The 22,934-nt window shown below is 36.3% G+C and overlaps 1 protein-coding gene across 2 annotated transcripts in view; it reads left to right on the top strand.

Moving 5' to 3' along the window:
- CRIM1 (cysteine rich transmembrane BMP regulator 1) overlaps nucleotides 1-22,934 on the top strand; it is a 176,742-nt gene that overhangs the window by 93,894 nt on the left and 59,914 nt on the right. For both annotated transcript variants that reach the window (XM_066315930.1, XM_066315931.1), the window contains one exon: nucleotides 12,889-13,010. In XM_066315930.1, the coding sequence (XP_066172027.1) occupies nucleotides 12,889-13,010 (122 nt within the window). The remainder of the gene's footprint in view (nucleotides 1-12,888; nucleotides 13,011-22,934) is intronic.

Here is a 22,934-nt window from a genome sequence, read left to right as displayed (position 1 = left end):
ACAGTAGGAGCAGATTGACTTCTGCCTCACATCCTGTTCTTGGTGTGTTTCTTGTACATAATATGCTAGAAAAATGGAGATCCTTAAATCTGATGATAAATTGGCATTTCTTTTGTGAACAAACCCTTGAATGTGTATTCATAACAATGAGAACTCCTTGAGGAATGCCAGGGGAAAAGTAGGAATAGTAAATGTCTGCTACCATAAATTCTTGTTCTTGTACTCAGAGGTTACATTTAGTGTCACACTGATTTCTAATGCGGTGGTTCTAACAGAACATACTGATTTGGCATCAACATCAAAATACCAGTTGCTTCAGCTTTCATCAGACTGTTATGAGACACGTATCTTAAATTTCCAGCAATTATGTTAAGAAAGCTAAATGTTTGGAAAACAGGAAAACAGCTATTATGTTAGGAAAGCTTGGAACAGTCTGTCTCTGGTCTTGGTAAAGATGCTTGCTTCTCCAAGGAGGTTGTTGAACAAAAAATGCATCAGAGCTCTTACAGAAAACATTACCATAGTTTGGGGTTTTCTATTATAAAGTTGAATGTGATCGCTCTCAAGTTTACAGAACCTGTTCTCTTCAGATGTTCCCAGTTTTTCCTGCTTAAATGAAGTTTCTTCAAATTTTCAGATTCCTTTGGGAGTTTATTTTTAAGTGTAAAAACCTTAATCAAAATCTGTTAAATTTCTTTATCTGTGAAAAATGGAATAGGACAGTGATTATAAACAGCTTATATTTTTATTGCTCACATAGTTTTGTACATGTTTCATAAGGTTTTTACAGCATAGTATATGGCCTGTTTAGATAGATTTGCACCAAATATTTTTGGATTCTCTTTTTTTTCTTTGTGACTGTTGTCAGAATAATTTGGAAGTTTAGTCTTTATTAGGTTTCTGCTTCTTGCTAATGTTTTATACCTCTGCTTCTGTGCTGTCATCTGTTACAGATTTGGTAATTTCAAGATTCATTCAGTGTCCTGCTCTCAGAGATTCTTCACATACACACCCCTACCCCCAACCCCAGCCATTCTTGGTCAGTCTTTTAATAGAAACAGATAAGCAAGAAAACTCCATAGAGAATAGTGCGATGCTAGCACCGTGCCAATATTAAAATGAACAAAACCTAAGTAATTAAATCTGGTTGTCTTGTTATCAGTTCTGAGAAAAATAGTGGGAAAACTGGTAAAGGACTGAATTAAGGATTAAAGGATGTAATTATGGCTAGAAGCAACCAGTGCTGCTGGAATCTGATTTTGTCTTCTGAAGATACTAATCTTGCCTATAGAACTTGACAATCAGAGCACCTTCCTTTTCAATTTCTGTCTTCCATCATCACTAGTCTTATTTTTTTTAATTCGATCCTAGCATTAAGCAAAACAAACAAATGAAAAACCAACTAGGACTTTTTAATTGTTTTTATCTCACAGAGTTTACTTTGCTTTGTAAAATGGAAATGTATCCCCTTCCCCAAACTACTTAACATTGAAAGACATTTCCCACACCACCTCAGATTTTAGGAGTGACTCAGTCTCAATGAGTCAGCATCATTGTCCTTTAGCTGCTGAGAGGAGCTCTTGGCAGCATATGTATGCTGGCTTGACTATCTTGCTGATAATATAGGATATAGTAGTATTCTGAGAGAAGAGAAGCATCCAGGAGTTTGTTCACTAAATCCCAATAATAAGTTTGCTTCACATACTTCTTTAAAAAGCTCACACCATAATGCTGGTTCAGAAATAAAAAATAAAAAAGTTCAGAAAAATTTGATGTAAGTTTATCTATCAAAATTTCCAGTACTTTATTTTCTACCTGAGTCCTAGCTTTAAACAAAGCCCTTTCAAGAATGATGTGGTGGGATGAGGAGAAGAAACAGCAATTATAAGTTGAGCATAACAGGAGCAGATAAATTTCATATGCCAAAAAAGTGATTAAAAGCTTTTTACAGATGCAGTCTTGCAGGATTGGAGCCCAAAAGGCTTGATGGGATGAGCAAAGAAAGATGCTTTGAATTGGACCATTTCATTATCACTTAGTTACAGATAGCTGAATGGCATTACAAATGCAAGCCTCTCAGTTGGCTCAAGTAGCATGAAGGAGTAGGATTATATTTGTATTTTTTAGAAGAAAGCCTCTGAAATTTTTCTGTGAATGAATTAGTCATAGAATTCTTTTTTTCTTGTTTAATAGTCTTTGCCCTGGAATTTTTTCGTTGTATGTGGCTAAAATCAATCTGGGGCTGTTGTGAATGGCAATGCCGTTTTTGATCAGCAGTCTGGTAAAGAGGTGAAATGTGCTTGGTCAGCAAATCCAAGTGTTAAGTCTCTGGATGATAAAATCTTGTTTTACATTTTCATCATCTACTCTTCCGAATTGGAGGGTCAGAGCAGCAATTAATAAGTGCATTAAAGATTTACTTAAAAACAGCCTAGTTCTTGCCCCCAATTTTTAAATACTTTATTTTTATACAGCTCATGAAAATGAGTAATACCTTGAGGTATAGGAAAGAGTTTTTTAGATAAGGTTTAATTTAAGCTATATCTAGATAGAAGTGGAATTTATTTTGGAACAGAACTAGACTAGAATTTTCTATCGTATTTAATTACTTTTCAATTTATGACATAGTAGGAAAAAGAGTAAATCTACAAAAACATACTTCACTTTAAGAGTCTTCTTAGGAGAATTCTCTTTTATCTGTCCTGTACTAAAATATTTTTAACACGAGTGTGCATTATTTAGCAGTTCTATAGGCATTAAGTCTAAGTAGCAATCAAGATTAGCAATCTAGCTCTTAAGTTTGTATATACCATTGCTGAATTAGTTTTGATTCCAAAGGAAGAAAATACCTATTTTGTTACTTTTAATCTTTTGTTTCTAATAAAAACTTTTGTTGTCTTAGGCACAATATATATGCCACTTGAGAAATTCACCTTTTACAGTTTCACTTGAATTTTTCAGAAAACCTGCAGATACGTTAAAAGACATGCTGTCTTTTCATGTAAGTGAATTGAAACAAGGGTCCTGTGGCAGATGATTTTGCAAAAATCACACCTCTTTAGAGAGCATTTAAATTTGTATAGAATTAGTGTAGTGATAGGGCAAGAGATAATATTGTTAAATTAAAAAGAGGATAGATTCAAATTAGATATTAGGAAGAAATTTTTCACTGTTAGGGTGGTAAAATGCTGACACATGCTTCCCAGAGAACAAGTAGATGCCCCTGGAAGTGTTCAAGGCCGGCTTAGATGGGGCTTTGATCAGCTTGGTTTAGTGGAAGATGTCCCTACACATGACAGCGGTTCTATGGTTCCATGATCTTTTATCCTCCTAGATGACTTTGTCCAGTAAGCAATCGCTTTTACTTTATCTGCTTTTATGGCACTTGGACATTGTATCATATGTTGTGTCCACGACCTGTCGCAACATTAGACCTACCAGCCAGTGTTGTGTATTTCGTGTTACACCAGTATCTAGGCAATCTAGTGCCAGCAACACAAAAATCAGCACAGTTCTGTTCCTTTCATTCTGTGTCAGCCACCAGAATCTGGGAAGTTTACTGTTATAAGTTCCCTTTAAAGCTATTATCAAATATATTTTCATTGTATTTCAGAGCACTTCTGAGTCCATGATTAACTTTCCACATATCCTATTTAGTAGGAAGGGTAATATGTACCTGTTCTGTTCATTCCTCTTAGCTTTTTGGCTGTTTCAGATCTTCTCTATATCATTCCTTGTGATTCTCACATTTGTCTAGATTTTCTTAGGTCTTCTTGTCTTTGGAAGACCTTCATTTTTTGATAATATTTTGGTGTTCCATACAGCATTCACCACTTGGATTCCTTCAGCCTTCTTTAGAAGATAGTCATGATTTTCCAGGAAGTGTAACTTTTTCTTCATTTTCCCCTGCATCAGTCACCTCTCTTAAGCAACTTCTGCTGATGCAGAGGTCTCCCTTGTATTTGTTTTAGAATTTTAGATCCTTCTCCTCCATCCATCTCATCCTCAAGAATTGTATCCAAGAGAAAATGGTTGTGGATTTTTTTTAAAGGAAGGTTCAGCTGGAACTGGGAAGACCAGTCATTGATCCAAGACCTGTATCTTCCTGAGACTTCTGTTCAGGGATTGGCTTCTGAGTAACCTGGGTAGCTGAATCAAAGGTCTTTGTTAAGGACTCTGCAGAAGCTTTTTTTGTGCCTTCAGTTCTGTCATCAGCTTCTTAGAAACTCTGGTTTCTAATCCTGGCCAATTTGCTCAGGTTGTTTCTCCTGCACTTTAACTCTGGCACTTTGCACTTTGCTGTCTCAAGTGCATCAGAACCGTGGTGGTGTAACACTTGGTGTTGAATTGGAGACTTCCTTATCAAAGAGGCAGGTTTATCTTGAAGGAAAGCTCTACACTGATGATAGCTGAACCCATCCCATGTTCAAGCCAGGCTTGCAGTAGGCTTTTGTTTAATGATGGTTGAATAGAACACTGCAATTTTTTTGAAGTTTCGTAATATCTGGAAATAGGTGTTTAGGCATTTTCATTTTATTCTTTAAATTCCTCAGAAGTGAGAAAATGGTGAATATTTTTCCCAGGAAAACCATTTTTCTTCATTCAGGTTTGCTGAGATATTCAGTCCTGCTTACAGACTGCATTTTACTGAACAGCCACAAAACATGAGGCTAACAGAGCATGGTGTGTAACCTTTCTAGGTGACCCATGGTTCCTGACTGTCTATTCCTGATGTGTTCCATGAGAGGTAATGAATTCCTGAACTCAGAGTTCAAGCCTTCCCCTTGTTCCCTACTACAGCTGCCTCAGGAATTCCCGTGTGTTCTCAGTGTGATGGTAGTTATTGCTGCCTTGGCACTGATCCTCACCATGTGGGTTGTTTTGGCCAGCAAACATATTTTCCTGAAGTACACAAATGAGGAAAAGATGATATGTTGGTTGGTTGTTTCTTCAAAGCCACCTCAGTAAAACTTGAACAGAAGCTCTTGGAACACAAGACGTTTCTGGAGCCTGATGGCTGGCTCCTGAGTGTCAGAGACCTCAGACAAGGAGGGGAAACATGACAATGCTTGCAGAAGAAATAGCATGTAAATCTTTTGCAGAAGAAGCTGTAAGACATCGTAAATAGAGTTCCCTGCTTGCATGTTTCATAAGATCAGCGTTTTGAGCCTGTATGACCTGTTAAAAATGCACATTCGTGGTCTTCTCCCAACTTCTAGGAAATATTGAATTGGAAAACCTGAAGGACAATGCCACCTAAAGGAAGAAGCACATTTCCCGTGAGCAAAACAAAAAAAACCCGTTTGCCCTGGGGGAGAAAGTATCAATGACAGCCATGCAAACAGTTTCCTTTTTATGGGAAAATATCTGTAGTACTCTAATCTGACCATGTGCTGAGTTAATGGTATGTTAACTCCTCCACTGTGAAACTTGGAAAGAAATTTTAAGCCAGATAAATTGAAGTGACTCCTAATTGTATCTACTTTTAGGTGGTGTTTTATGCTTGAAATTAGAATGGGGTTGTAGTATCTATAGAATAGAATGGTTTGTTTCCATTCTTTATAAGCAAGCTGGTATTTGAGCTCTTTTACCTTATAATAAGATGGTAGATGCGTCTTTCCGTTTCAATTTTTGTTTTCACTTGTCAGTCTGACAATTAATGTGTACCTTGATCACACTGAGTATTGTTTTTAATCTTTCTCCTGAGGTTTCCCACTGTGTTTTGTTTCATTTATTTTACCTAATCAGCTATGGGCTTGTTTGGAAATTGAATAAGTGATTTAACTGAGAATAATTTCTGACTTAAATAGGGAAATTTCTGTTTCTATCACAGAAATCAATAATGTCTGACTGTTGTCTTCAGACTCGCAGGTGCACAGATGTTGAAAGAGACCCATGTGCATAATAAAACAATAGAATTATAATTTGGATGCTTGCATTTTAAAAGGGAAGTAGATATAAGAACTCCCCAGCAGTTTCCAATGGTTTTTGGGGCAGATGATAATATCAGCATTACAGAGGTTAAATAAAGAGTGTGAAGTTGTGTTTCCTCTAGAAGATAGCGGGAACCATCATGTCAGAATTCAGCAGCCACAAATTCTGCTTCTTTCTTCCTTCTCAAATTATTGAATAATTGAAACTGAAGGTCGTGGACCATTTTAAAATGAATAGTCATTACTCACTGCTTCTTTGAAATGTCATTGGTGAATTTCAGTCTGGATTCTACAAAAGTGTTACAGTTCTTGTGTGCATGGTTTCTACTGTGCAAAAGGGGGTCTCATTAGTTGAATGCAGTTGTTTGGTGATAAAACTACTTAGATTTTGGAGCAAATTTTGTCTTCATTTTTATTCAAGGTCAGGTTGAATGGGACTCTGAGCAATGTGATGGAGTTGAAGAGGTCCCTGATCATTGCCAGGGGTGGGAGTGAACTAGATGACCTTTAAAAGTTCCTTTCCAACCCAAACCATTTTCTCTTCCTTTTCCTAAACTCGTACAGAATTGCCTTCAGGGATTTGAGGAAGGTGTTTAATAACATGAATGGCATGGAAAAACTAAACATGAAATAATTATTTGGATTTTGGGTTTCTTCTTGCAAAGAGGAGAAACTGGTCATGAAATTAAACAGTCAAATAAATTAAGCAATAATGAATTTTGAGGGGGGTTGTGGGAGTTTTTCCTTTTTTTATTGGTTTTCAGTGTTTTTTTGTTTGCTTATGGCAAAGCCATTTCTAATGGCTAAATTGTAGGGAGATATCTCATCCAAGAGTAAGAAAGTTTGGAGTTATAGGAATATGGAAGTTTATGAATTACTTAGAAAGCAATTATCTGTAAGTGATTTTGGACTGGAAGTGCTCAGGATTTGTGGGTTTTTTGTAAGAGGATCAGATATTTTTAATTCCTCATTAAACAGTGGTCGAATAAGAAAAGGAATAGCTTTTCATAATATCAGAAAACTGACATTTGTGTAACATCTTAACTGGTACCTTATTTTTAGATTTGAAATGTTTATGTTCTGATGAGTGAAGCTGATAAACCTAAAAAAAATGAGTAACTGAGGCACACAGTGGTAAAAACCATAGAGACCATCAGCAGAAAAAAGCATCTGCTGGTATGGTAAAATGTAAGAAAAATAGAGAGTTGAACTAGTTTATGTTGTATTTTATTTCCTATACTGATGAAATCAAAAGAGTCCATATATATATATTTGTGTACCTGAAAAAAATCAGCACATTTGAAAAATCACATTTGCCTGCTGGTTGTATGCCTACTCTGTCTTTGGCATCACTCTTTTGTGACTATCCTCTTCTTCTGTATTGGCCCTCAGGGAAACAGAGGAACTGATTAATTATTAGTCAAAGGATGAAATGAAGTTTTTTAGTCAGATGAATTCCTTAGATCCTTATCAGCCTTGGAATTTACTTTATGTGAATGTTGATTTTTATGACGACTTCCCTTGCTTAGAGTCTGTTTGCAATTTGCTAATGCTAATAATATGCAAAATACACACCAAAAAAGTTCCTTTTCATAGTATATTTAATTAAAAGTTAGATAGTTGCCTTTTTGTAATATTTGAAAGCCCCCAGTATATAAAGATTACTATACTCATGGATAAATTTACTGTTATGTTGAGTGTCTCTAACAATATATGAATTTTAAAGAGGAATTCTTACTTGGGGAGCACACTAACTTTGATTACTCAATAAGTAAACCCCCTGAAAAATTAAAATAGGAAGAACTTCCATATGTATCTGTTTACATAGCAGGGATGTAAAATTTCTGAGCATTTGCAAACAGTCTCATAGTGTTATATGCAGCTTTTTTTCTGTCATCTCTCTTTAGAGGTTTATTATTGATCTTTGAAATAAAATACTGAAATATTTCCATGAAAAAAAAAATTATTTTCATTACTGATTTTCTGAATACTATCTTTAAAACTCAATAGTGATACTGAATTTGTGAGCAAAAACTCTCCAGTCTGTCTAACTGAAGATTTAGGAAAATTCTAGTTGAAATTCATGTACAATGGTGTCCCAATGGCTTTGGCTTTGCCTGCAGTGCAGGCAGTGGCTTTGTCCTGTCTGCTTAACTCACATTGTGGATTCAGGTGTGAATAACATAGAAATAATTCTTCAATAATTTCATGGGATTGCTATGTCAATATTTAATTTTGCTGTGTCATCATCGCTTACATTATGTGCTTGATGGTAGCAAAGAAAGTTAAACTTTTCTTTGCCACTGTCAAGCTTTGATAATGCTCTTATGAAAACTCCTGGTTTCACAGGATCCTTAAGTGCTTGTATTATTAACATATCTGTGGAAGTTTTATCTACTACACTGACTAATAAAAGTGTTAAGAGTGTTAACACAAATTGTACTAGATGGCTGCAAGGGAGGGAAAAAAAGGACTGATAAAATCTCCACAGGAATGTGATGTATGTTTCAGGAATGCTTTTCTCTAGTCTCAGTGCTTTAGACTTTAATTTTGTTTTGATCCTCAAAATAAATATCTCTCTCATCAATACACCCCTGCCTCAACCCTCCTATTCACTGATAATAAATCTTTTCTTCCAGGGTGCCTGTTCTTATTTTCATAGCCATTATGCCTTGTGCCTGGAGAACTCTTTTGATCCTACCATCAAAACAGCTTTTCTGAGGCTAAGCAAGCCCTTCTCTCTTTAAATCTGTTTAACAACAGAAGTAAATGAGCCAAGATAATTGGATTTGAAGTAAAAGTTGTCATTTACAAGTATTCAACTTGATTTTTTTTATCTTTTTCTTTTACTTAAAAAAACCCAAACCCAAACAACAAAAATCAAACTAAAACAAACCCACCACTAACACACATCAAAAATAAATTAAACTGATAATGAACTTGCCTATCTTCTGAAGAACTTAAAAACTGATTGTTAAAATCAAGACATTTATATTACTGAAGGAGTCACCATCCTCAATCTACAAAGCATTGGTTAATGATCATCATCTCATTTCTGCTTCTTTATATTCTAAAGTTTTCCTTGCTGAGTTGTTGAAATTTCTAGGATTGCTGCTGTTGTGGGGCGGGTTTTTCTTGGGGTAGTGGTTTTTTGGTGTTGGGTTGGGGGTTTTGCTTGTTTCATTTGTTTGGTTTTTTTAGCTTGAAGAACTGGAGATAATTTCTTTTATCAGTCAGGTTGATTCTGTATTTGCAAAACTTTAGTCCAGCAAACCTCTTCCTTGGGATTCCTGGTTCCTTCCAGGCTGTGCCACCACCAATTCAGATGCCATGAAGGCTCTTGCATTACTGTTTGATTCCTCTTTATGTCTTTCTGGGCCCTTGTGTAAGGTAACGTTGTACTCTGGTACAGGGCTGTTCTTCCTTGTTAAAAGGATGTGTTCTTGGCCTGACTTGAGTGCTGTTATGGTAACAACATGCCAAGAGGCTTGTTTCCTTGCAGCTTTTGGTAATAAGGTGTGTCAGGGGCAGGTACTGAGTGCCACCTCAAGTGCTGCCCTCCCTTTGTAATGCTAGAACTTTTGGATGCCACGATGCCATTTGATGTTGCAGTGGTGTCACTGCAGGCCATGTGAAGGGAGGAGGTGCCCTACAGTGCAGTCTTCTCTTGTGGCAGGTTTCCTTGCAGCAACTTCTGCTTCTGCTGTGACAACTTCTGCTGTGACTGTTTTCCTTAGGCAAGCTGCAGTTATGGGGGAGCAGCTCAGGACCAGCATGGTGCCTTACTGAACAGCAGACTGAACAGCTGAATTTTGGAGAAATTAGCCTGAGAGGGACCATGGCCACTGTCAACAGGCTTAACTCAAACTGACCTGCTACACTTCTTCTATCTTCATGTTCCATTACCAAGGGTAACATACACACAGGTGGTTAGCAGCCTGTGGCAGAGCACGGACCTGGGATGCAAATTCTCTTCCATCCATCCCTCTGCTCCAGAACGTACTTGTGAAAAATCTAGCTCTATAAAGCTCATCTTGCTCTCTTGCTTGAGAATGGGGTCACTTATTTTGAATTTCCAGATGTTGCTTTGGCAGTGTGACAGCCATGCTCAGCCACCAGAAGTCCTTGGGTTTCTTTCTGACAGACTTGTGTCTCCAAAACAATGTTTTCCATGTTAATAGCCTGGACAATGGTCAAAGGTTTTCCTAGCAGAGCTGGCTGAAAAGAATGCAGACTATTTAAAAGTTCATCTGAGATAATTTTCTACTTTGACGTTCTCCTATGCATGGATTATGTTTTAACCAAATGAGAAGTCAATTTATAAAATTTTGGAGTGTTGAGGTTTTGTTTGCTTACACTGTGAGTATGCAAAACTTTCATGACTCTGAATAGGAGGGAGTCTTTTCTGCAGAAAATAACATTGGCTCCCACCAATCTTTTAAATATCTCTGTCATCCCTTTTTATGGAAGATTGTCCTATCTTGAGTTATTTGAAGTGGTGATTCATAGTTTCTTGTGGTTTAGTTTTGTGGTTTGGTTTGTTTTGGGGTTTTTTTTAAGCTGTTGACTGGGAAAAAAACAAGAGGGGGAAAGTACAAGTTATTAATCTAATAATTTAATATTGCAGTTCTGTGAGTTACAAGGAATGCGAGACAAAAAGAAAGAAGATACTTCTGAGAAAGCTTACTGTGAAGGCAGTAGAACTAAGTGTGGTAATTTCAGCTCATGAAACTTGGAAAATCAAGGTCCACAACTGTTTTCCTAATGTGTGCTATTTTCTCTGAATTTTCAGGAAGTTTGATCAATCTATTTTCCCAGAGGTCATCAGGATGTGGAATACAGGGTTATTGAAGTGAAACTTCAATTTTTATTTAGGCTTTTAATACCACTTTCAGATTGCCTTTTTTTTTTTTTTTTTTAAATAGATGTGTGAAAAGGTGGTGGGTTTTTTTATTTTTCATTACTAGTCGGTAGGTAGTTATTTCTGGGTTTCCTCCTTCTCGTGAAGGAAAAGCATCTTTCAAAACAATCTGCTACATGGGTTAAGGTACAAATTCCATGAACTTGACAGTGCTAATTTTTCTTCTTCATTGATTACTAGAGATCATCTTTTTTTCTTTCCCCCCACCATCTTCCTGTACTATTGGGACAGCAAAAGTGAAAGATATTAGTAATTCTGAAAAATTATTTACAGAGTTGTCTTAAAGGGAAACTGCTGTCACAAATCCTTCAGATTTTTTGATCACATGTAGTAGAAGCCAGAATGCCTTTTCTTCCTTCTTCATCCCTGATGGCAAACACCACACAGTAAAGAAAATAATTGGGTTCCCTCTGTCTTTGTATTTACAAATAAGGTGAGAAGAAAATGTCACAAGCAAAGGTGTGATAAATAAAACTTTGATTTTTGTACTCTTACTTTTTTTTTAGTCCGTTATCCCTTATTGTTATGGGAAGTGTAGTATTATTAAAAACAAACAAAAAAACCCAACCAAATTTTTTAAAAAAACCTGACCAAACCAATAAAGAAAAGACAACCACCAAACCTTCAAATGCCTGCTTTAAAGCTGTTACTATACTGTAGCATACATGTGCACATAAAGTTAAATTGCTTCACTTTATCTCAATGTATTTAACATTATTCATGAAATGGACTTTATCTCTTTACAGTAACATGTTTCTGTAATGCAGTATTTTAAGAATCCTTTTCAAATGGTTTAATAGAGGTTCTGTGAGATTCCTTGACTTTACTTGTATTTCTTGCAAACTTCCTTTTGAGTAATACCTTACACTGAATAATATAACAATTTTATCTAACACTGATGGGGTTAAAGGGAGAGAGAATAAAAACCTGTCTGTTGAGAGGTGGTTCTTATTCATTGGATGCTGATCTGAGATGAAATGGCTGTTGGGCAATTAAGGAGACATGCTTGGCAGAGGAGAACCAAACTTCTTGCTTTTTGAGCATAAAGAGTAAGCAAATGCATTAAGGGCTGATGCTGCTTCTTACTAAAGGGTTGTTTAATGTGGGGATTATCTTGGGATACTTAAAATATTTGAAATAGTTATTAACAAGTGGAGTTCTTATTTCTTTAACTCATAATTCAGGATCTTCTATGAAAGAGTCATTGCTGATTATCCCTATAATGTGCCCATTGTTCAGGGCAAGAACTCTGTTAAATGTAAACTTATCAAAAGTCTTAAGTGTTTGACTTTTAAACTGTTACGTTAATCATAAAGCGAAGAATCTGGAAGCAAACATGACTGTTGTTTATCCACATTTGATATCTCCCAGTTCGTTAGGCTGTTTTCTTAAATAAGCAAATAAATACTACTTACATGGAAAAAGAAGTCCTTTTTGAATGATCCAAAACTAACCACAGTATTTAATATACCTGGCTTCCCAGGTTATTTGGCCTCACATGTAATTGGTTCCCCCTCGGCAAACTGCAGCACCATCAACACCAAAAGAGAACTTCCAATTATTTTCATTCAGCTTAGATATAATGATTCCGGTCTTCTTTTCTCTTTAATCTTTCCCATAACTATGTTGGATATAATGTGGTTTTCTAATGAGAGAACACCCTTCTGATGAGTGAATGCAATTTCTGTTACTAGTTTTTCATCAATTTTGATTATTCAAGATAGAATTGGAGGAAACTAGTTATTTTGCAAGTCTGGAAAACACAGTTATTACAGTTTTCAAATTTGGCCAAGAGCAGAAGAGGTCCATTGGTGTTGCACACTACCATCTTTTTGTTTGCTTGACAGCCAACAGCGTTTGGATGGTTAAAAAAAGCCCTTCGTGTTGATAGAACATCTTGGTTGTTGAGTTAATAAAAGATGATTCTAAGATGTGAACGCCAAAGCTTTAACTTGTGCTCTGACTTTCTGTTTTTCTCTTGCTTATTCTTTCACCTTTATTTACGTTTTCTTCCTTGCTGTTCTTTGGTTTCAGATGTGAGTGTCTCACTGGTCTCTGTGGTTTCCCCATGTGCGAGGCAGGCTCCGTGCCCCAGATAGTCTCGCGTGGAGATGGAACGCCCGGCAAGTGCTGTGATGTCTTTGAATGTGTCAATGGTATGTGAAGCTTTCTCTTGCACCTGAAGAGGAGGGGTTTATGTCTCTCTGGGGGATGCCCGGCATTTGGTTATTTTTATGTTGTCAAGATCTAAGAGAATTTTTTTTTTTTTAACTTTCATTCACTAAGAAGGAATTGGAAGTCTAGGTGAAGATAATGATGTGGGAAACTGTCATTTTGAAGTTGTCATGGTGATTTAGTTTCTGAAGCACGTTCCTCTGTGACTCAGGGAATTATAGTTTTAGCAAGACTGCATGTCTTTCATGAAGTCTTTTGCCAGTAGCAAGCACTAGAGGCCTCCTAGAAGTGAAATTTTTGTTAACCATCACAGCTTCTTGTGGCAGCACTGAAAGTGAAAGCATGCTGGTTAGATTATGAGGTTTGCTTTGAGAATCAATTGCAAAGTAATTTTTAGCACAGGTGTACAACTTTTAGAAATTATAAGACAGTGTAGGAATATATTTATTACTGCTTTTTGCTTCCCAATCTAGAAGTTTAGAAAATACTTAAAAACCTTAAATTTCTCAACGCAAGTGTCTCTTATCTGAGGACTGTTCTATACTTAGAGTAGTATCTGTACATATATGCTGTGTATATGGTAAATTGTGAAGAAACAATATTTGACTATTGGTAAGGGGGAAAATACTCTTGAAGGATTGCAAAATATTTTCTGACCATTAAAAATTACAAGCTATTGCAGTATTTATTAATTAATATTTATCCAGCAATATTTGATCTTGTTTAATGGTAGGTGTATCAAATGTTTGAAACAGCCTTTATTTTTCAATTGTCATTGCAAATGGAGAGAGAGATATTTCTCCAGGAGAAGGTCTGTGTTATTTACACATAGTAATATTCTAAATGCACAAATGCCAATTAAAAATAATAGTACATACAATAGGATGTTATATACAAAAATTAAGTTTTCCCATATGAATAAAATAATTTATATCAGGAAGAGTTACAGATTCCTTAGCTTTTAGAGTAATTCTTTAACTATTTTGGTTAAGACTGTATAAATGTAACTTACCTACTTTCTGTTTATGTACACTAAAGTAATACTCATCTTTGTTTCATTCTGTTAAAGTATCATTTCTGTATCTGATTTACCTGTGTGAGACACCTCAATGCAATGTTTAATTCAGGATTTATTTTAGTAGTTTGAGGAAGAAATACAGAGTAAATTTCTGATATGATGTCTCAAAGGTACAAACCACCATGCTAATTGCTGGTGTAAAATTCAGACTGCATGTTATTTGTGGATACTGCTGACAAAACTGTTGCAGTATGTCTGCTGTAGCAGGTGTGATGTGGAGCTGTTTAAATTGCCCACTTTTTTTTTGTGATATCTTCATGCCCTATTTCCAAGTAGAAGTTAGACTAATTTTTCATTGGTATCAGTGAATTTGGACTGCCTTTAGCACTGTTGCCTGGGCGTCACTGCTTTATTGTGCATTGTAACTCACTCCAAAGATCCAAGCTGCTTTTGGATCAAGGTTCCTTTTTGCCTCTCAGGCTTTCTACACCTTAATAGCCTATGAATACAGAGTAAATTGGAAGAAAAAACAGGCGTTTTTGAAGGGAAGGTGGTGCCACAGAGGGGAGCAAAAAGGGCAGATTGGAGAAAAATTGAGGTGTTTAGGTTTGTCTTATATATGTCCTTAAAAATCAGTTTTAATATATTCCAGGGCAGTATCAAAATTATCTTTAATAAGTTCCTCTTAACAAAAAGAAAATAATCCTGAGAAAACTGAAAAGTCAGAAAAGGTAAATGCTTTATTTAGAAAAATCTCATTTGTCATTATGTTACTTAACGTTACAATCAAATTTCAAAAACTAATGCTGTATGATGTGATTTTAAAGTGTTTCAAGGAAACTTCCAGGTGCAGTTATTAATTTTGGAAAGGAGAAATTGTTGTAAACCTGAAGATGATAAATATTGTTAATAACGATCTGTGAGCAATTGTGAAACTACTCATGAGTGTGAGATATTTGTATTGTGTGGCTTATCGTTGGTAGAGAAGACAGTCATAGAGCACGATCTGCATTGCCTTATAATTCAGGTTTTTTCAAATGCATTTTAGCATATTTAGATGGTTTTTCTTTCAGGGACAGCTACTACAAATAAGCCCTCTAGAAACCTCTAGATTCCTAGAACACTAACTGTGACAAGAACTTTTAGATAAATGTTTAATGCAGTAACAAACAGGTACATGTGTGTATGTGTGTAATAAATACCTACTGTTACTTTTGTCAGTTTAAAATGAAGAGGAGGGGGAAATGTTCTTAGTGAAAGTGATAGTTTAATTCAACATCCAGTTCTGGTTTTTACAGTATTTTGAAATACTAACAAGTGCAGAGGAGATACAATCAATATCAGTAACAGATGGAGAAAATGTCTTACAGTGATAGGCTTAGATCAATTTCTTTGCTTCATTAAAAGAAATGCCTTCAAAGTAAGAAGAGTCAAATCTGTAAGATGTAGGACAAGCTGTTCTCAGCAGTGAGGGTGGCTAGCTGTTGGCACAAACTGCTGGGAGGATGCTGAATTCCTTATCTTCATCCTTTCCAATTAGGATCAGATGCCTTTTTAAAGCATGTCTTTTAATCAAATGCAATTTAATGAGTTTATAGATGGTAAGTGGGGAAGTTGTATAATCAGCATTACCAACAAGTTCCATTAGTTACTTCTGTGTTTGGAAACCTCTGAAAACAAGCAAGAGGATGGAATAAAAAGAAATTTGCATACTCACATTAATATAGTTTTCTTGCTATTGTAACATCTATTGCATTAAATAATTAAAAGAATTAAATAATTCCTTTGGCAATGAGCGGGAGCAGTACTGATCGGGAGGAATACTGATCATCATTACCTTAAAATAAGCCATTACAAATTAGTGTATGTAGACTGCAAAAAATCCAATTTGTATATTTAGGTAACCCTAATGATGGTCAGAGTGTTAAAGCAGGCCAGACTTCTGCCATATTTATTGCAATTTTGGGCTAATGTGATAGCTGCAGAATTTTATGGTCACAGTACGGGTAGGTTGGCTTTCCTGTGTAAGAAAGAGCTCTGCTGTAATTGTAGAATAAGTGGCCAATGTTGAGGGGATGGTTAATAACAGCTGCAAAATACTTGTCATGGAGAGACTCTGCAGTATGTTCTCTTTGTTGTTTGTCAACGGTTTGGGGACAGATCAGTTATTCTTTTGCATGTGTTTTTCCTGGATTTAATATAAAACTGATGGAAAAGCTCTACAATATATATGTAGATCTTGTGTGCTTGTCTCTGTTACTGATAACATACTGTCTCAAACTAGCTTTTGGTTAGTCTGTCTAAGAAAAGCATATTGATCTGTGGCAAAAGAAACTTCTGCAATAATTACTTCTTTTGCAGATTGTAATGGTGGTGTTGTTATTTGGTTATAAATGCAGCATTAAGTCAATACGCTTTCTTTTTGGGCTTTGGATTTGTATTGGGTGTGTCCTTATGCTTCACATCATATGCAATCTGCTGCTTCTCATAGTTTAGTCTATAATTATATAGACATTTATAAATCATCAAAATAACATTTATTCCTGCTTGGAAAATGATCCTGGTATTTTCATTTAATTGGGGCTTGTTATTAAGTAGCTACTCTCTGTAACTGTCCAATCTTTGCATAGGTCAAGCTTTATTTGGGATTTTTTTAATACAAAAAAAAAATAAATTAAGAAGTCTTGAGAACAAGAAAAAAAACTACATTGCAGATAGATTACAATTATTCTGTGTGGTATTTTAAACATCATAAATGTATAGAGATATCAGAATATTTTGCATAAAACAGTTACACTACCTAGAGACATAAAGTTGTGCTTTTTAAAGCACTGCTGTATTTAAAAGATTCCACTATTACAGTTAATGCTTACTGTCATTGGAATGTGATTCTTGTTCCAAAGGTCAGTCAATTGAAAAGGTCAGTTTTAAGGCATGCACTGATTCCTTCATTTTGAAGGAAAGCATCTTTGTAAGTAAAATCATTCTGTGCTGTTAGATGGTGGTAGGAATCAATCCAAAGTTCCCTTTTGACGTGATCAAGTTCCTTGTCATGGTTTATCTCGGCTGAGTATTTGAGCCATCCCTGAGCATGCCCTGCCTGGTCCTTGGATGTCAAAATGAGAGCTCAGAAAACAATGACGGCTGCAACATTATTTCTTTTTACTCCTTTTTCCTTATCAGGAAAAAAAAAAGGTTTTTACTGTTTATTTTGTAACTTAAACCTTGCAACTCTAGTTGCAATTTAAAATGATTTAAACTGCAATAATGATATGATTTTGTCAGTCATCTGTGCTTACATGGCTGGCTGGCTGTTTCTGCTAATCTTATGCTCTTGATGACCTTCAGAGCAAGCCCTAGTTTGTGCATGTAACACAATTTTAGCCTGAAGGACTCAGAAGTATGAATTGCTAAATTTAAATCTCTGGCTCCCATAAAGTAGTATCACTAGAGGTGTAACTGATGCAGGTACATACATCACTGCTTTTTGCATATGGGAATCAGAGATTTGCACAATGGTGTTCAGTAGTAAAGTTTTCAGAGAAGAGCTACACCCATAGCCAAATGTACTCATTTCTGAGAAGTGTGAAGTCTATATAAAGGAAATAAGGCAACATGGGTAATCTATAGCAAATAATTTCATCTTACTGTATGAAACTGAGCAGAGAGATTCTGTCTGTTGCATGGTTCTGCTGCCCTGTTTCAGGGAAATTGAGAGTCAGTATTGCTTTGTTTAAAGGCAGACTATGCCAACTGCTGTGAAGTTTCCCCACTTGCACTTACCTGAACAAGCTGCTTTTCATCTAGAGAATACTAGATAGTATTTGGGGAAAATTGAGTGAGAGATTCCCAAGACATGCAGTCTTCTAAAAATCCTGCATTTTTTACAGAAGCTAGTTTCTTCTGATCCATACAAAATACATTATTCACCAGGACTTTTGTCTGCTACTCCTGGTGTGCTGCTTTTACTCATGGGGGAGCTTGTAAGGAAGGAAAATTGATTCGGCATTAAATTACAAGCATCAACAAGTGAGTCTAAAGAGATTAAAAACTGCATGTCCAGCAAGAGTTCAAGTGCTTGGAAGCAAGAGAGAGCATCCAAACTTGTCTGCTTTCTAATTAGGTATTGATGCATGGATCTCTTGAATGCAAGTTGCACTTAAAGCACATACTGACTGTGAGCTGTGCCTCAGAAATTTGAGAGAGCAATTTCCAGGCATCCTGCAGCTGCTGCCTTCTGTCAGTCAGGGCTTTCACTTTGCAGTAATTTTCCTTGAAAACAACTGCTACTTCAAAAATATTGTCAATTGGTTTGTGAAATATGATGCATTACTTGTGTGAGTGGTCATCATCAATGTGTCAGCATGGTTCAAGGTCAGGGGGACCAGGCTGCTTTCTGCCACAGCTGTGTGAACTGTGATTTTAGAGCCCAGGTCTGCCAAGGATGGCTGTGGAGTCCCAATCCATTTTCCCTGGGGATTGAGGTGTGGACTTCCTTTGCCCTATCCATTAAAAGTGAGACTACCTGATGGATGCTTGAAAAAAACTGGCATTGATCCAGTGGGGGAGGGGACGGGAGACTGGGAAGATCAAATCACACCTTCCCCAGGACTTAAGACTTTGACCCTTTCTATACTGCTGGTTTAGGCTGTGTTGATAATTGTGTGGTATTACAGAAGTGATGTCCTACATCAGTAAGACAGCTTGGATGTGACTCATACTCAGTATTTTATAACTGTGGCTGTGATTTTTTTTTTTTCTCATTTGAGAAGATAAGTTGATATAAAGGAAGCATTTCTTTTTTTCTCTGTGTCTTCTGGCTATTTTCACGCTTGCATCTCTATACAGTGGTACTGAAGAGAGATTAAAAATCCTCTTTAATCACACTTCTTGTCACCTATTGGTGCACTTGCTCCTCACAACAATTGCAGATCCATTATTAATCTCATGGTGCGGGTAAGGATAAAGGTCATTCCTCTATTTCTAAAAAGAAATAAGAATGGCCTGTTTCTAAAGGGAGCATCAATTAGTACTGAAAGAATTTGATGGGCAATATAGGGTCAGCAAGGAAAATACTCACCTTAGAAGGAGGAATGAAGTCTAAGTGAAGTACATTACAGACACCATCTACCAGGGAGTTCCCATTATTTATTACATTAATCTTGGCAGTCTTTTTTGCACTTTCATTAAACTTACTTTATGTGTGCGCTAAAGAAATAAGGATTTGACCAAGGTAACAGTCTGTCTCGGAGCAGAGAACTGTATAATCCTAATACTAACTGCACAGTACTGCATATTTCTCCTTGGCCATCCAAAACCACAGATTTTTGTGGTGGACTTCAAATAGGGAGCTCCTTAAAAAAATAAGATGTAAAATGCAGCTTGTGAGATGCAAAAGATAACAAATTGTTTGGTACATACTAAGATTAACATTAAAGGAAGATAATCTGATACCAAAAAGGTGGAGGGATTTAGTTGTTGTGGGCTGAGGTTTGGTTTTTTGGGATTTATTGTTTTTAATTCAGTCAAAACATCTGAAAGGTATTTGCAAATCATGGCTAATCACCAGTCACAGCTGGATGAGAATTTAGTCTAGCATAATGAAAACTTGGTCAGTCTGCCAAAGCAAGTCAAATGTTTTAGATCCTTTTAACCTATATTGTCCTTGCCCTGCTCAAATTGGGAAAAGTGTGTGAAACAGTGCAAGTCATTACCAGTTTCATTTAAAACAGGAGGGAAAAGGAAAACATGGAAAACTGAAGCTTGGCAACCCAAAATTCCTGGTAAAAAATAGTCTGTAGATAAATAGATTAAAATGATGGGGTAGGGATTGTCAGGATCACAGCTGGATGTGAAACCAGACTCAAAACTCAACAGTGGTTAACTAGGAGTGGGAGGGGTTTTCAATAGGAAGTATAGACCTAGTTTTTAAAACAAAGTTATTTTTTTAAATAAAAAAGGACAGAATCTATTTTACTTATTTCATGTTGGCTAATGAAACACAAGATGCTATACAGGTTCTGTGAAATGATATGATATTGTGACATATGATATGACAAAGAATATTAGATGTCAAATGGTGCAGTTCTGCCTGGGTTTAAAAGTTTAAAAAAATTAAGTATATACTTTAAGTGTTTACTTTGGTGGAATAGTAATGTTTTTTGCCCAAGTGAATTGTCTTGGTAGACTATCTTCAGTAATGTTCTGGCTCAGATACTGCTGGGTTTTTAAACTTGGACAAAGTTGCCAGCATTTTGGAGGACAAGGTTAGAATGCAGTATTTTTCTCAAAGCATGGAAGACATGGCTAGACCTGTTATAATGCCAGACCACAGCCTTGTGCTACAGGTTTGGAAATTTTTTCTTCCCCTCCTGCTATTTTTTAACTTCTCTCACACACTAGAGGTTTCTCACAAATGTCCTGGCAATGCATGATGGGATGTGCCAGTACCTATTAGTGGTAACTGTTTCAGATGTCTGTGCCCTATTAGCATGCCTATGGCTCACCTGATTACAGCATGTATTTTCTCCTGGCATGGACCGACAGAGACCACTGGGATTTAAACACATTCCTCTGTTATGAAGAGCACATCTTGCTTCCAATGATTGGCAATTTCATCGAGAAAAACTATCAGTGTTTGGGGGCTTTAGAGCACAGCCACCACCCTCTGTGGCCTCAGCTCTTCCTTTGTTGTCCTGATATTCACCTGTAGCAGGACTGCAGAATGTTAAAAAGCACTGCTTAATTTCTAGAAGCAGTTAAGACAAAGAAGGGGGATAGGATAGCCTTGTAGAAAGTCACAGAAACAATCAAATACTAAAAAACATGACCTGATGAAGAATAATTAAATTTGAAAGAAAGATGTACATTTTATTTGTAAGAGAGGATGTAGGCAGGGATGTCCTGAGGATAAGTCCTCTTAGCAAGAAATTTATATACTGGAAGATAGAAAAAAAACCTGTAGAACATGAGACCTTGAAGATGAGAAGTGTAATGAAACTTAGAGGATGCTTCCTTTCTATTTATTTGCTGTTTCTGTCTAGCCCGAATTACCCCTTCCATGTTTTTTGCTGTTATGGTAAATAAAACTGGAATTGTTTAATAGGTAGGTTGCATTTCCTCCATTCCTGGTGGCTTTAAAGAAAAGTTAAGACAGGGGTGTATCGGCTGTATTCAGCATCCCAAGTATCTTTTAATTTCTTTTGCAGACTACAGTTGCCACAAAGCCGTATTTCATTCCTTTAAGTTGAGAAAGCATTTTTAAGTAATTGTATAAATAAATGCATTCATTTACAAGTAATAGGTACAGTTGTATTTCAATTTGGGTTTCTCTGTTTATGGATGACCTTTTTAGAATATGCAAGACCAAAGGCCTTTGTGAGCAGTCCTGTAATTGTATTAATAGGGAATATGCTTTAATGATAAGGAATATTATTAGAGAAATTAAGCAGTTTACAGAAACTAAGCAGCACAACCTGAAGAGTAAGAATCCAAATGTTTTTTTCTACCTAGCTTGTTTTTATATGCTTGCAAGGAAGCAACAGCATACAATTGTCCTGTAACATTGTTATGGGCCAATTCCAATGACATGTAACCTTCTCTTTTTTAAACTGTCTATCAGCTCAGCTTCTGAAAAATAGACAGCTTTTCTGTATTTTGTTTATTCAGACACAGGATTCAAATTTATCAGTTTCCTTCTCTTTCATTTAATAGAAAGTTAACAGCATTTACCCAAGTTCCTTCCAAGGCTCTGGTACAAATACTTCTTTATACTGAAGAAACATCTGAAGTCCTGGAATCATGAACCTTTTAATCCTTTAAACAACAGAAAATTGTTTTGAATCTTGCTTCCACTTTGGGAGGGCTGGAATTTCTGATACTACAAAAGAAAATGTCCAAACTTGCCTAGAGAGGGCTGATGCCCTGAAGCATCTCATGTGCGTGGTGTAACTATATGCAGAACTGCTGCCTTGCAAAGGATGGTTTGCTAAACTTGTGTTTCTGAGCTGTTCCATTACTCTAACTAAAGAAAACCATAAGTATTAGGAAACTACAGAATCTCAATAACCAAAGTTTTACTTTGGACTAGTTCAGCCCATAGAACTAATATGTATTTCATTAGATTGCATGTAGAAGGTAAAATACCTTTGAAAACTAATTTGATAAACAAATTGTGTCCCTTTGCAGTTTAGATTGGACATAAAGGTTTGAGAAATGATCACTGTGTCAGGCTGTGGGGTTTAATGCCAGCTTTTTGGGCTCTCACCCCCAGAATAAAAAAGCTGTGGCCATAGAATCTGTAGAGCTAAATTTGTGTCAGAACTATTTTTTGCCACAGAACTCTGTGGCAGGAACTTTAATACTAGATTAAGTCAATTGTAGTCATGCTTGACTTTATAGAGAAGCAGAGATGTCATTTGTTCTTGCACTACCAGAAAAAAACCCTATATCTTCCTGGGGACCTCTGGCTTCTGGTGTGTGGCTTCACACATGGTGTGTGTCAGTGCTTGGGCTGGATCGATCTTGTATTATTGGGTTATCTGAGAGCCAGCAGACCCTGAATTTATGTTCACAAAGCCACAGCCTGTGTCTCATGCATATTGTTCTGTTGGGGTAGTCTGCATCACAAACAGGATTTGGAGTCTCAGGTTTAACTGCTTTGTACTATGAAGTTTTGGCAATTTGAATTCCTGTGTGACACACTTAAGCTTGAAGAATCCTACCTGTAGTTTTCTCTTTTTTTGGCAGAACAATGAATTTCTGAATTTAGGAAAAGATGCATTTATTTAATGTTCTTTTATACCTTGGTGATTGTCATACTTGAATCAATAAGGCAATAAAATTGGCACTTAAAAAACCCCAAACAAAACAAACAAAAAAAAAAAAA

Source organism: Sylvia atricapilla, chromosome 3 (genome assembly GCF_009819655.1).
Source record: "Sylvia atricapilla isolate bSylAtr1 chromosome 3, bSylAtr1.pri, whole genome shotgun sequence".
NCBI classification, from domain to species: domain Eukaryota; kingdom Metazoa; phylum Chordata; class Aves; order Passeriformes; family Sylviidae; genus Sylvia; species Sylvia atricapilla.
The sequence above is the reverse complement of the archived record's forward strand: the minus strand, read 5'-3'. Positions and strand labels throughout refer to the sequence as shown.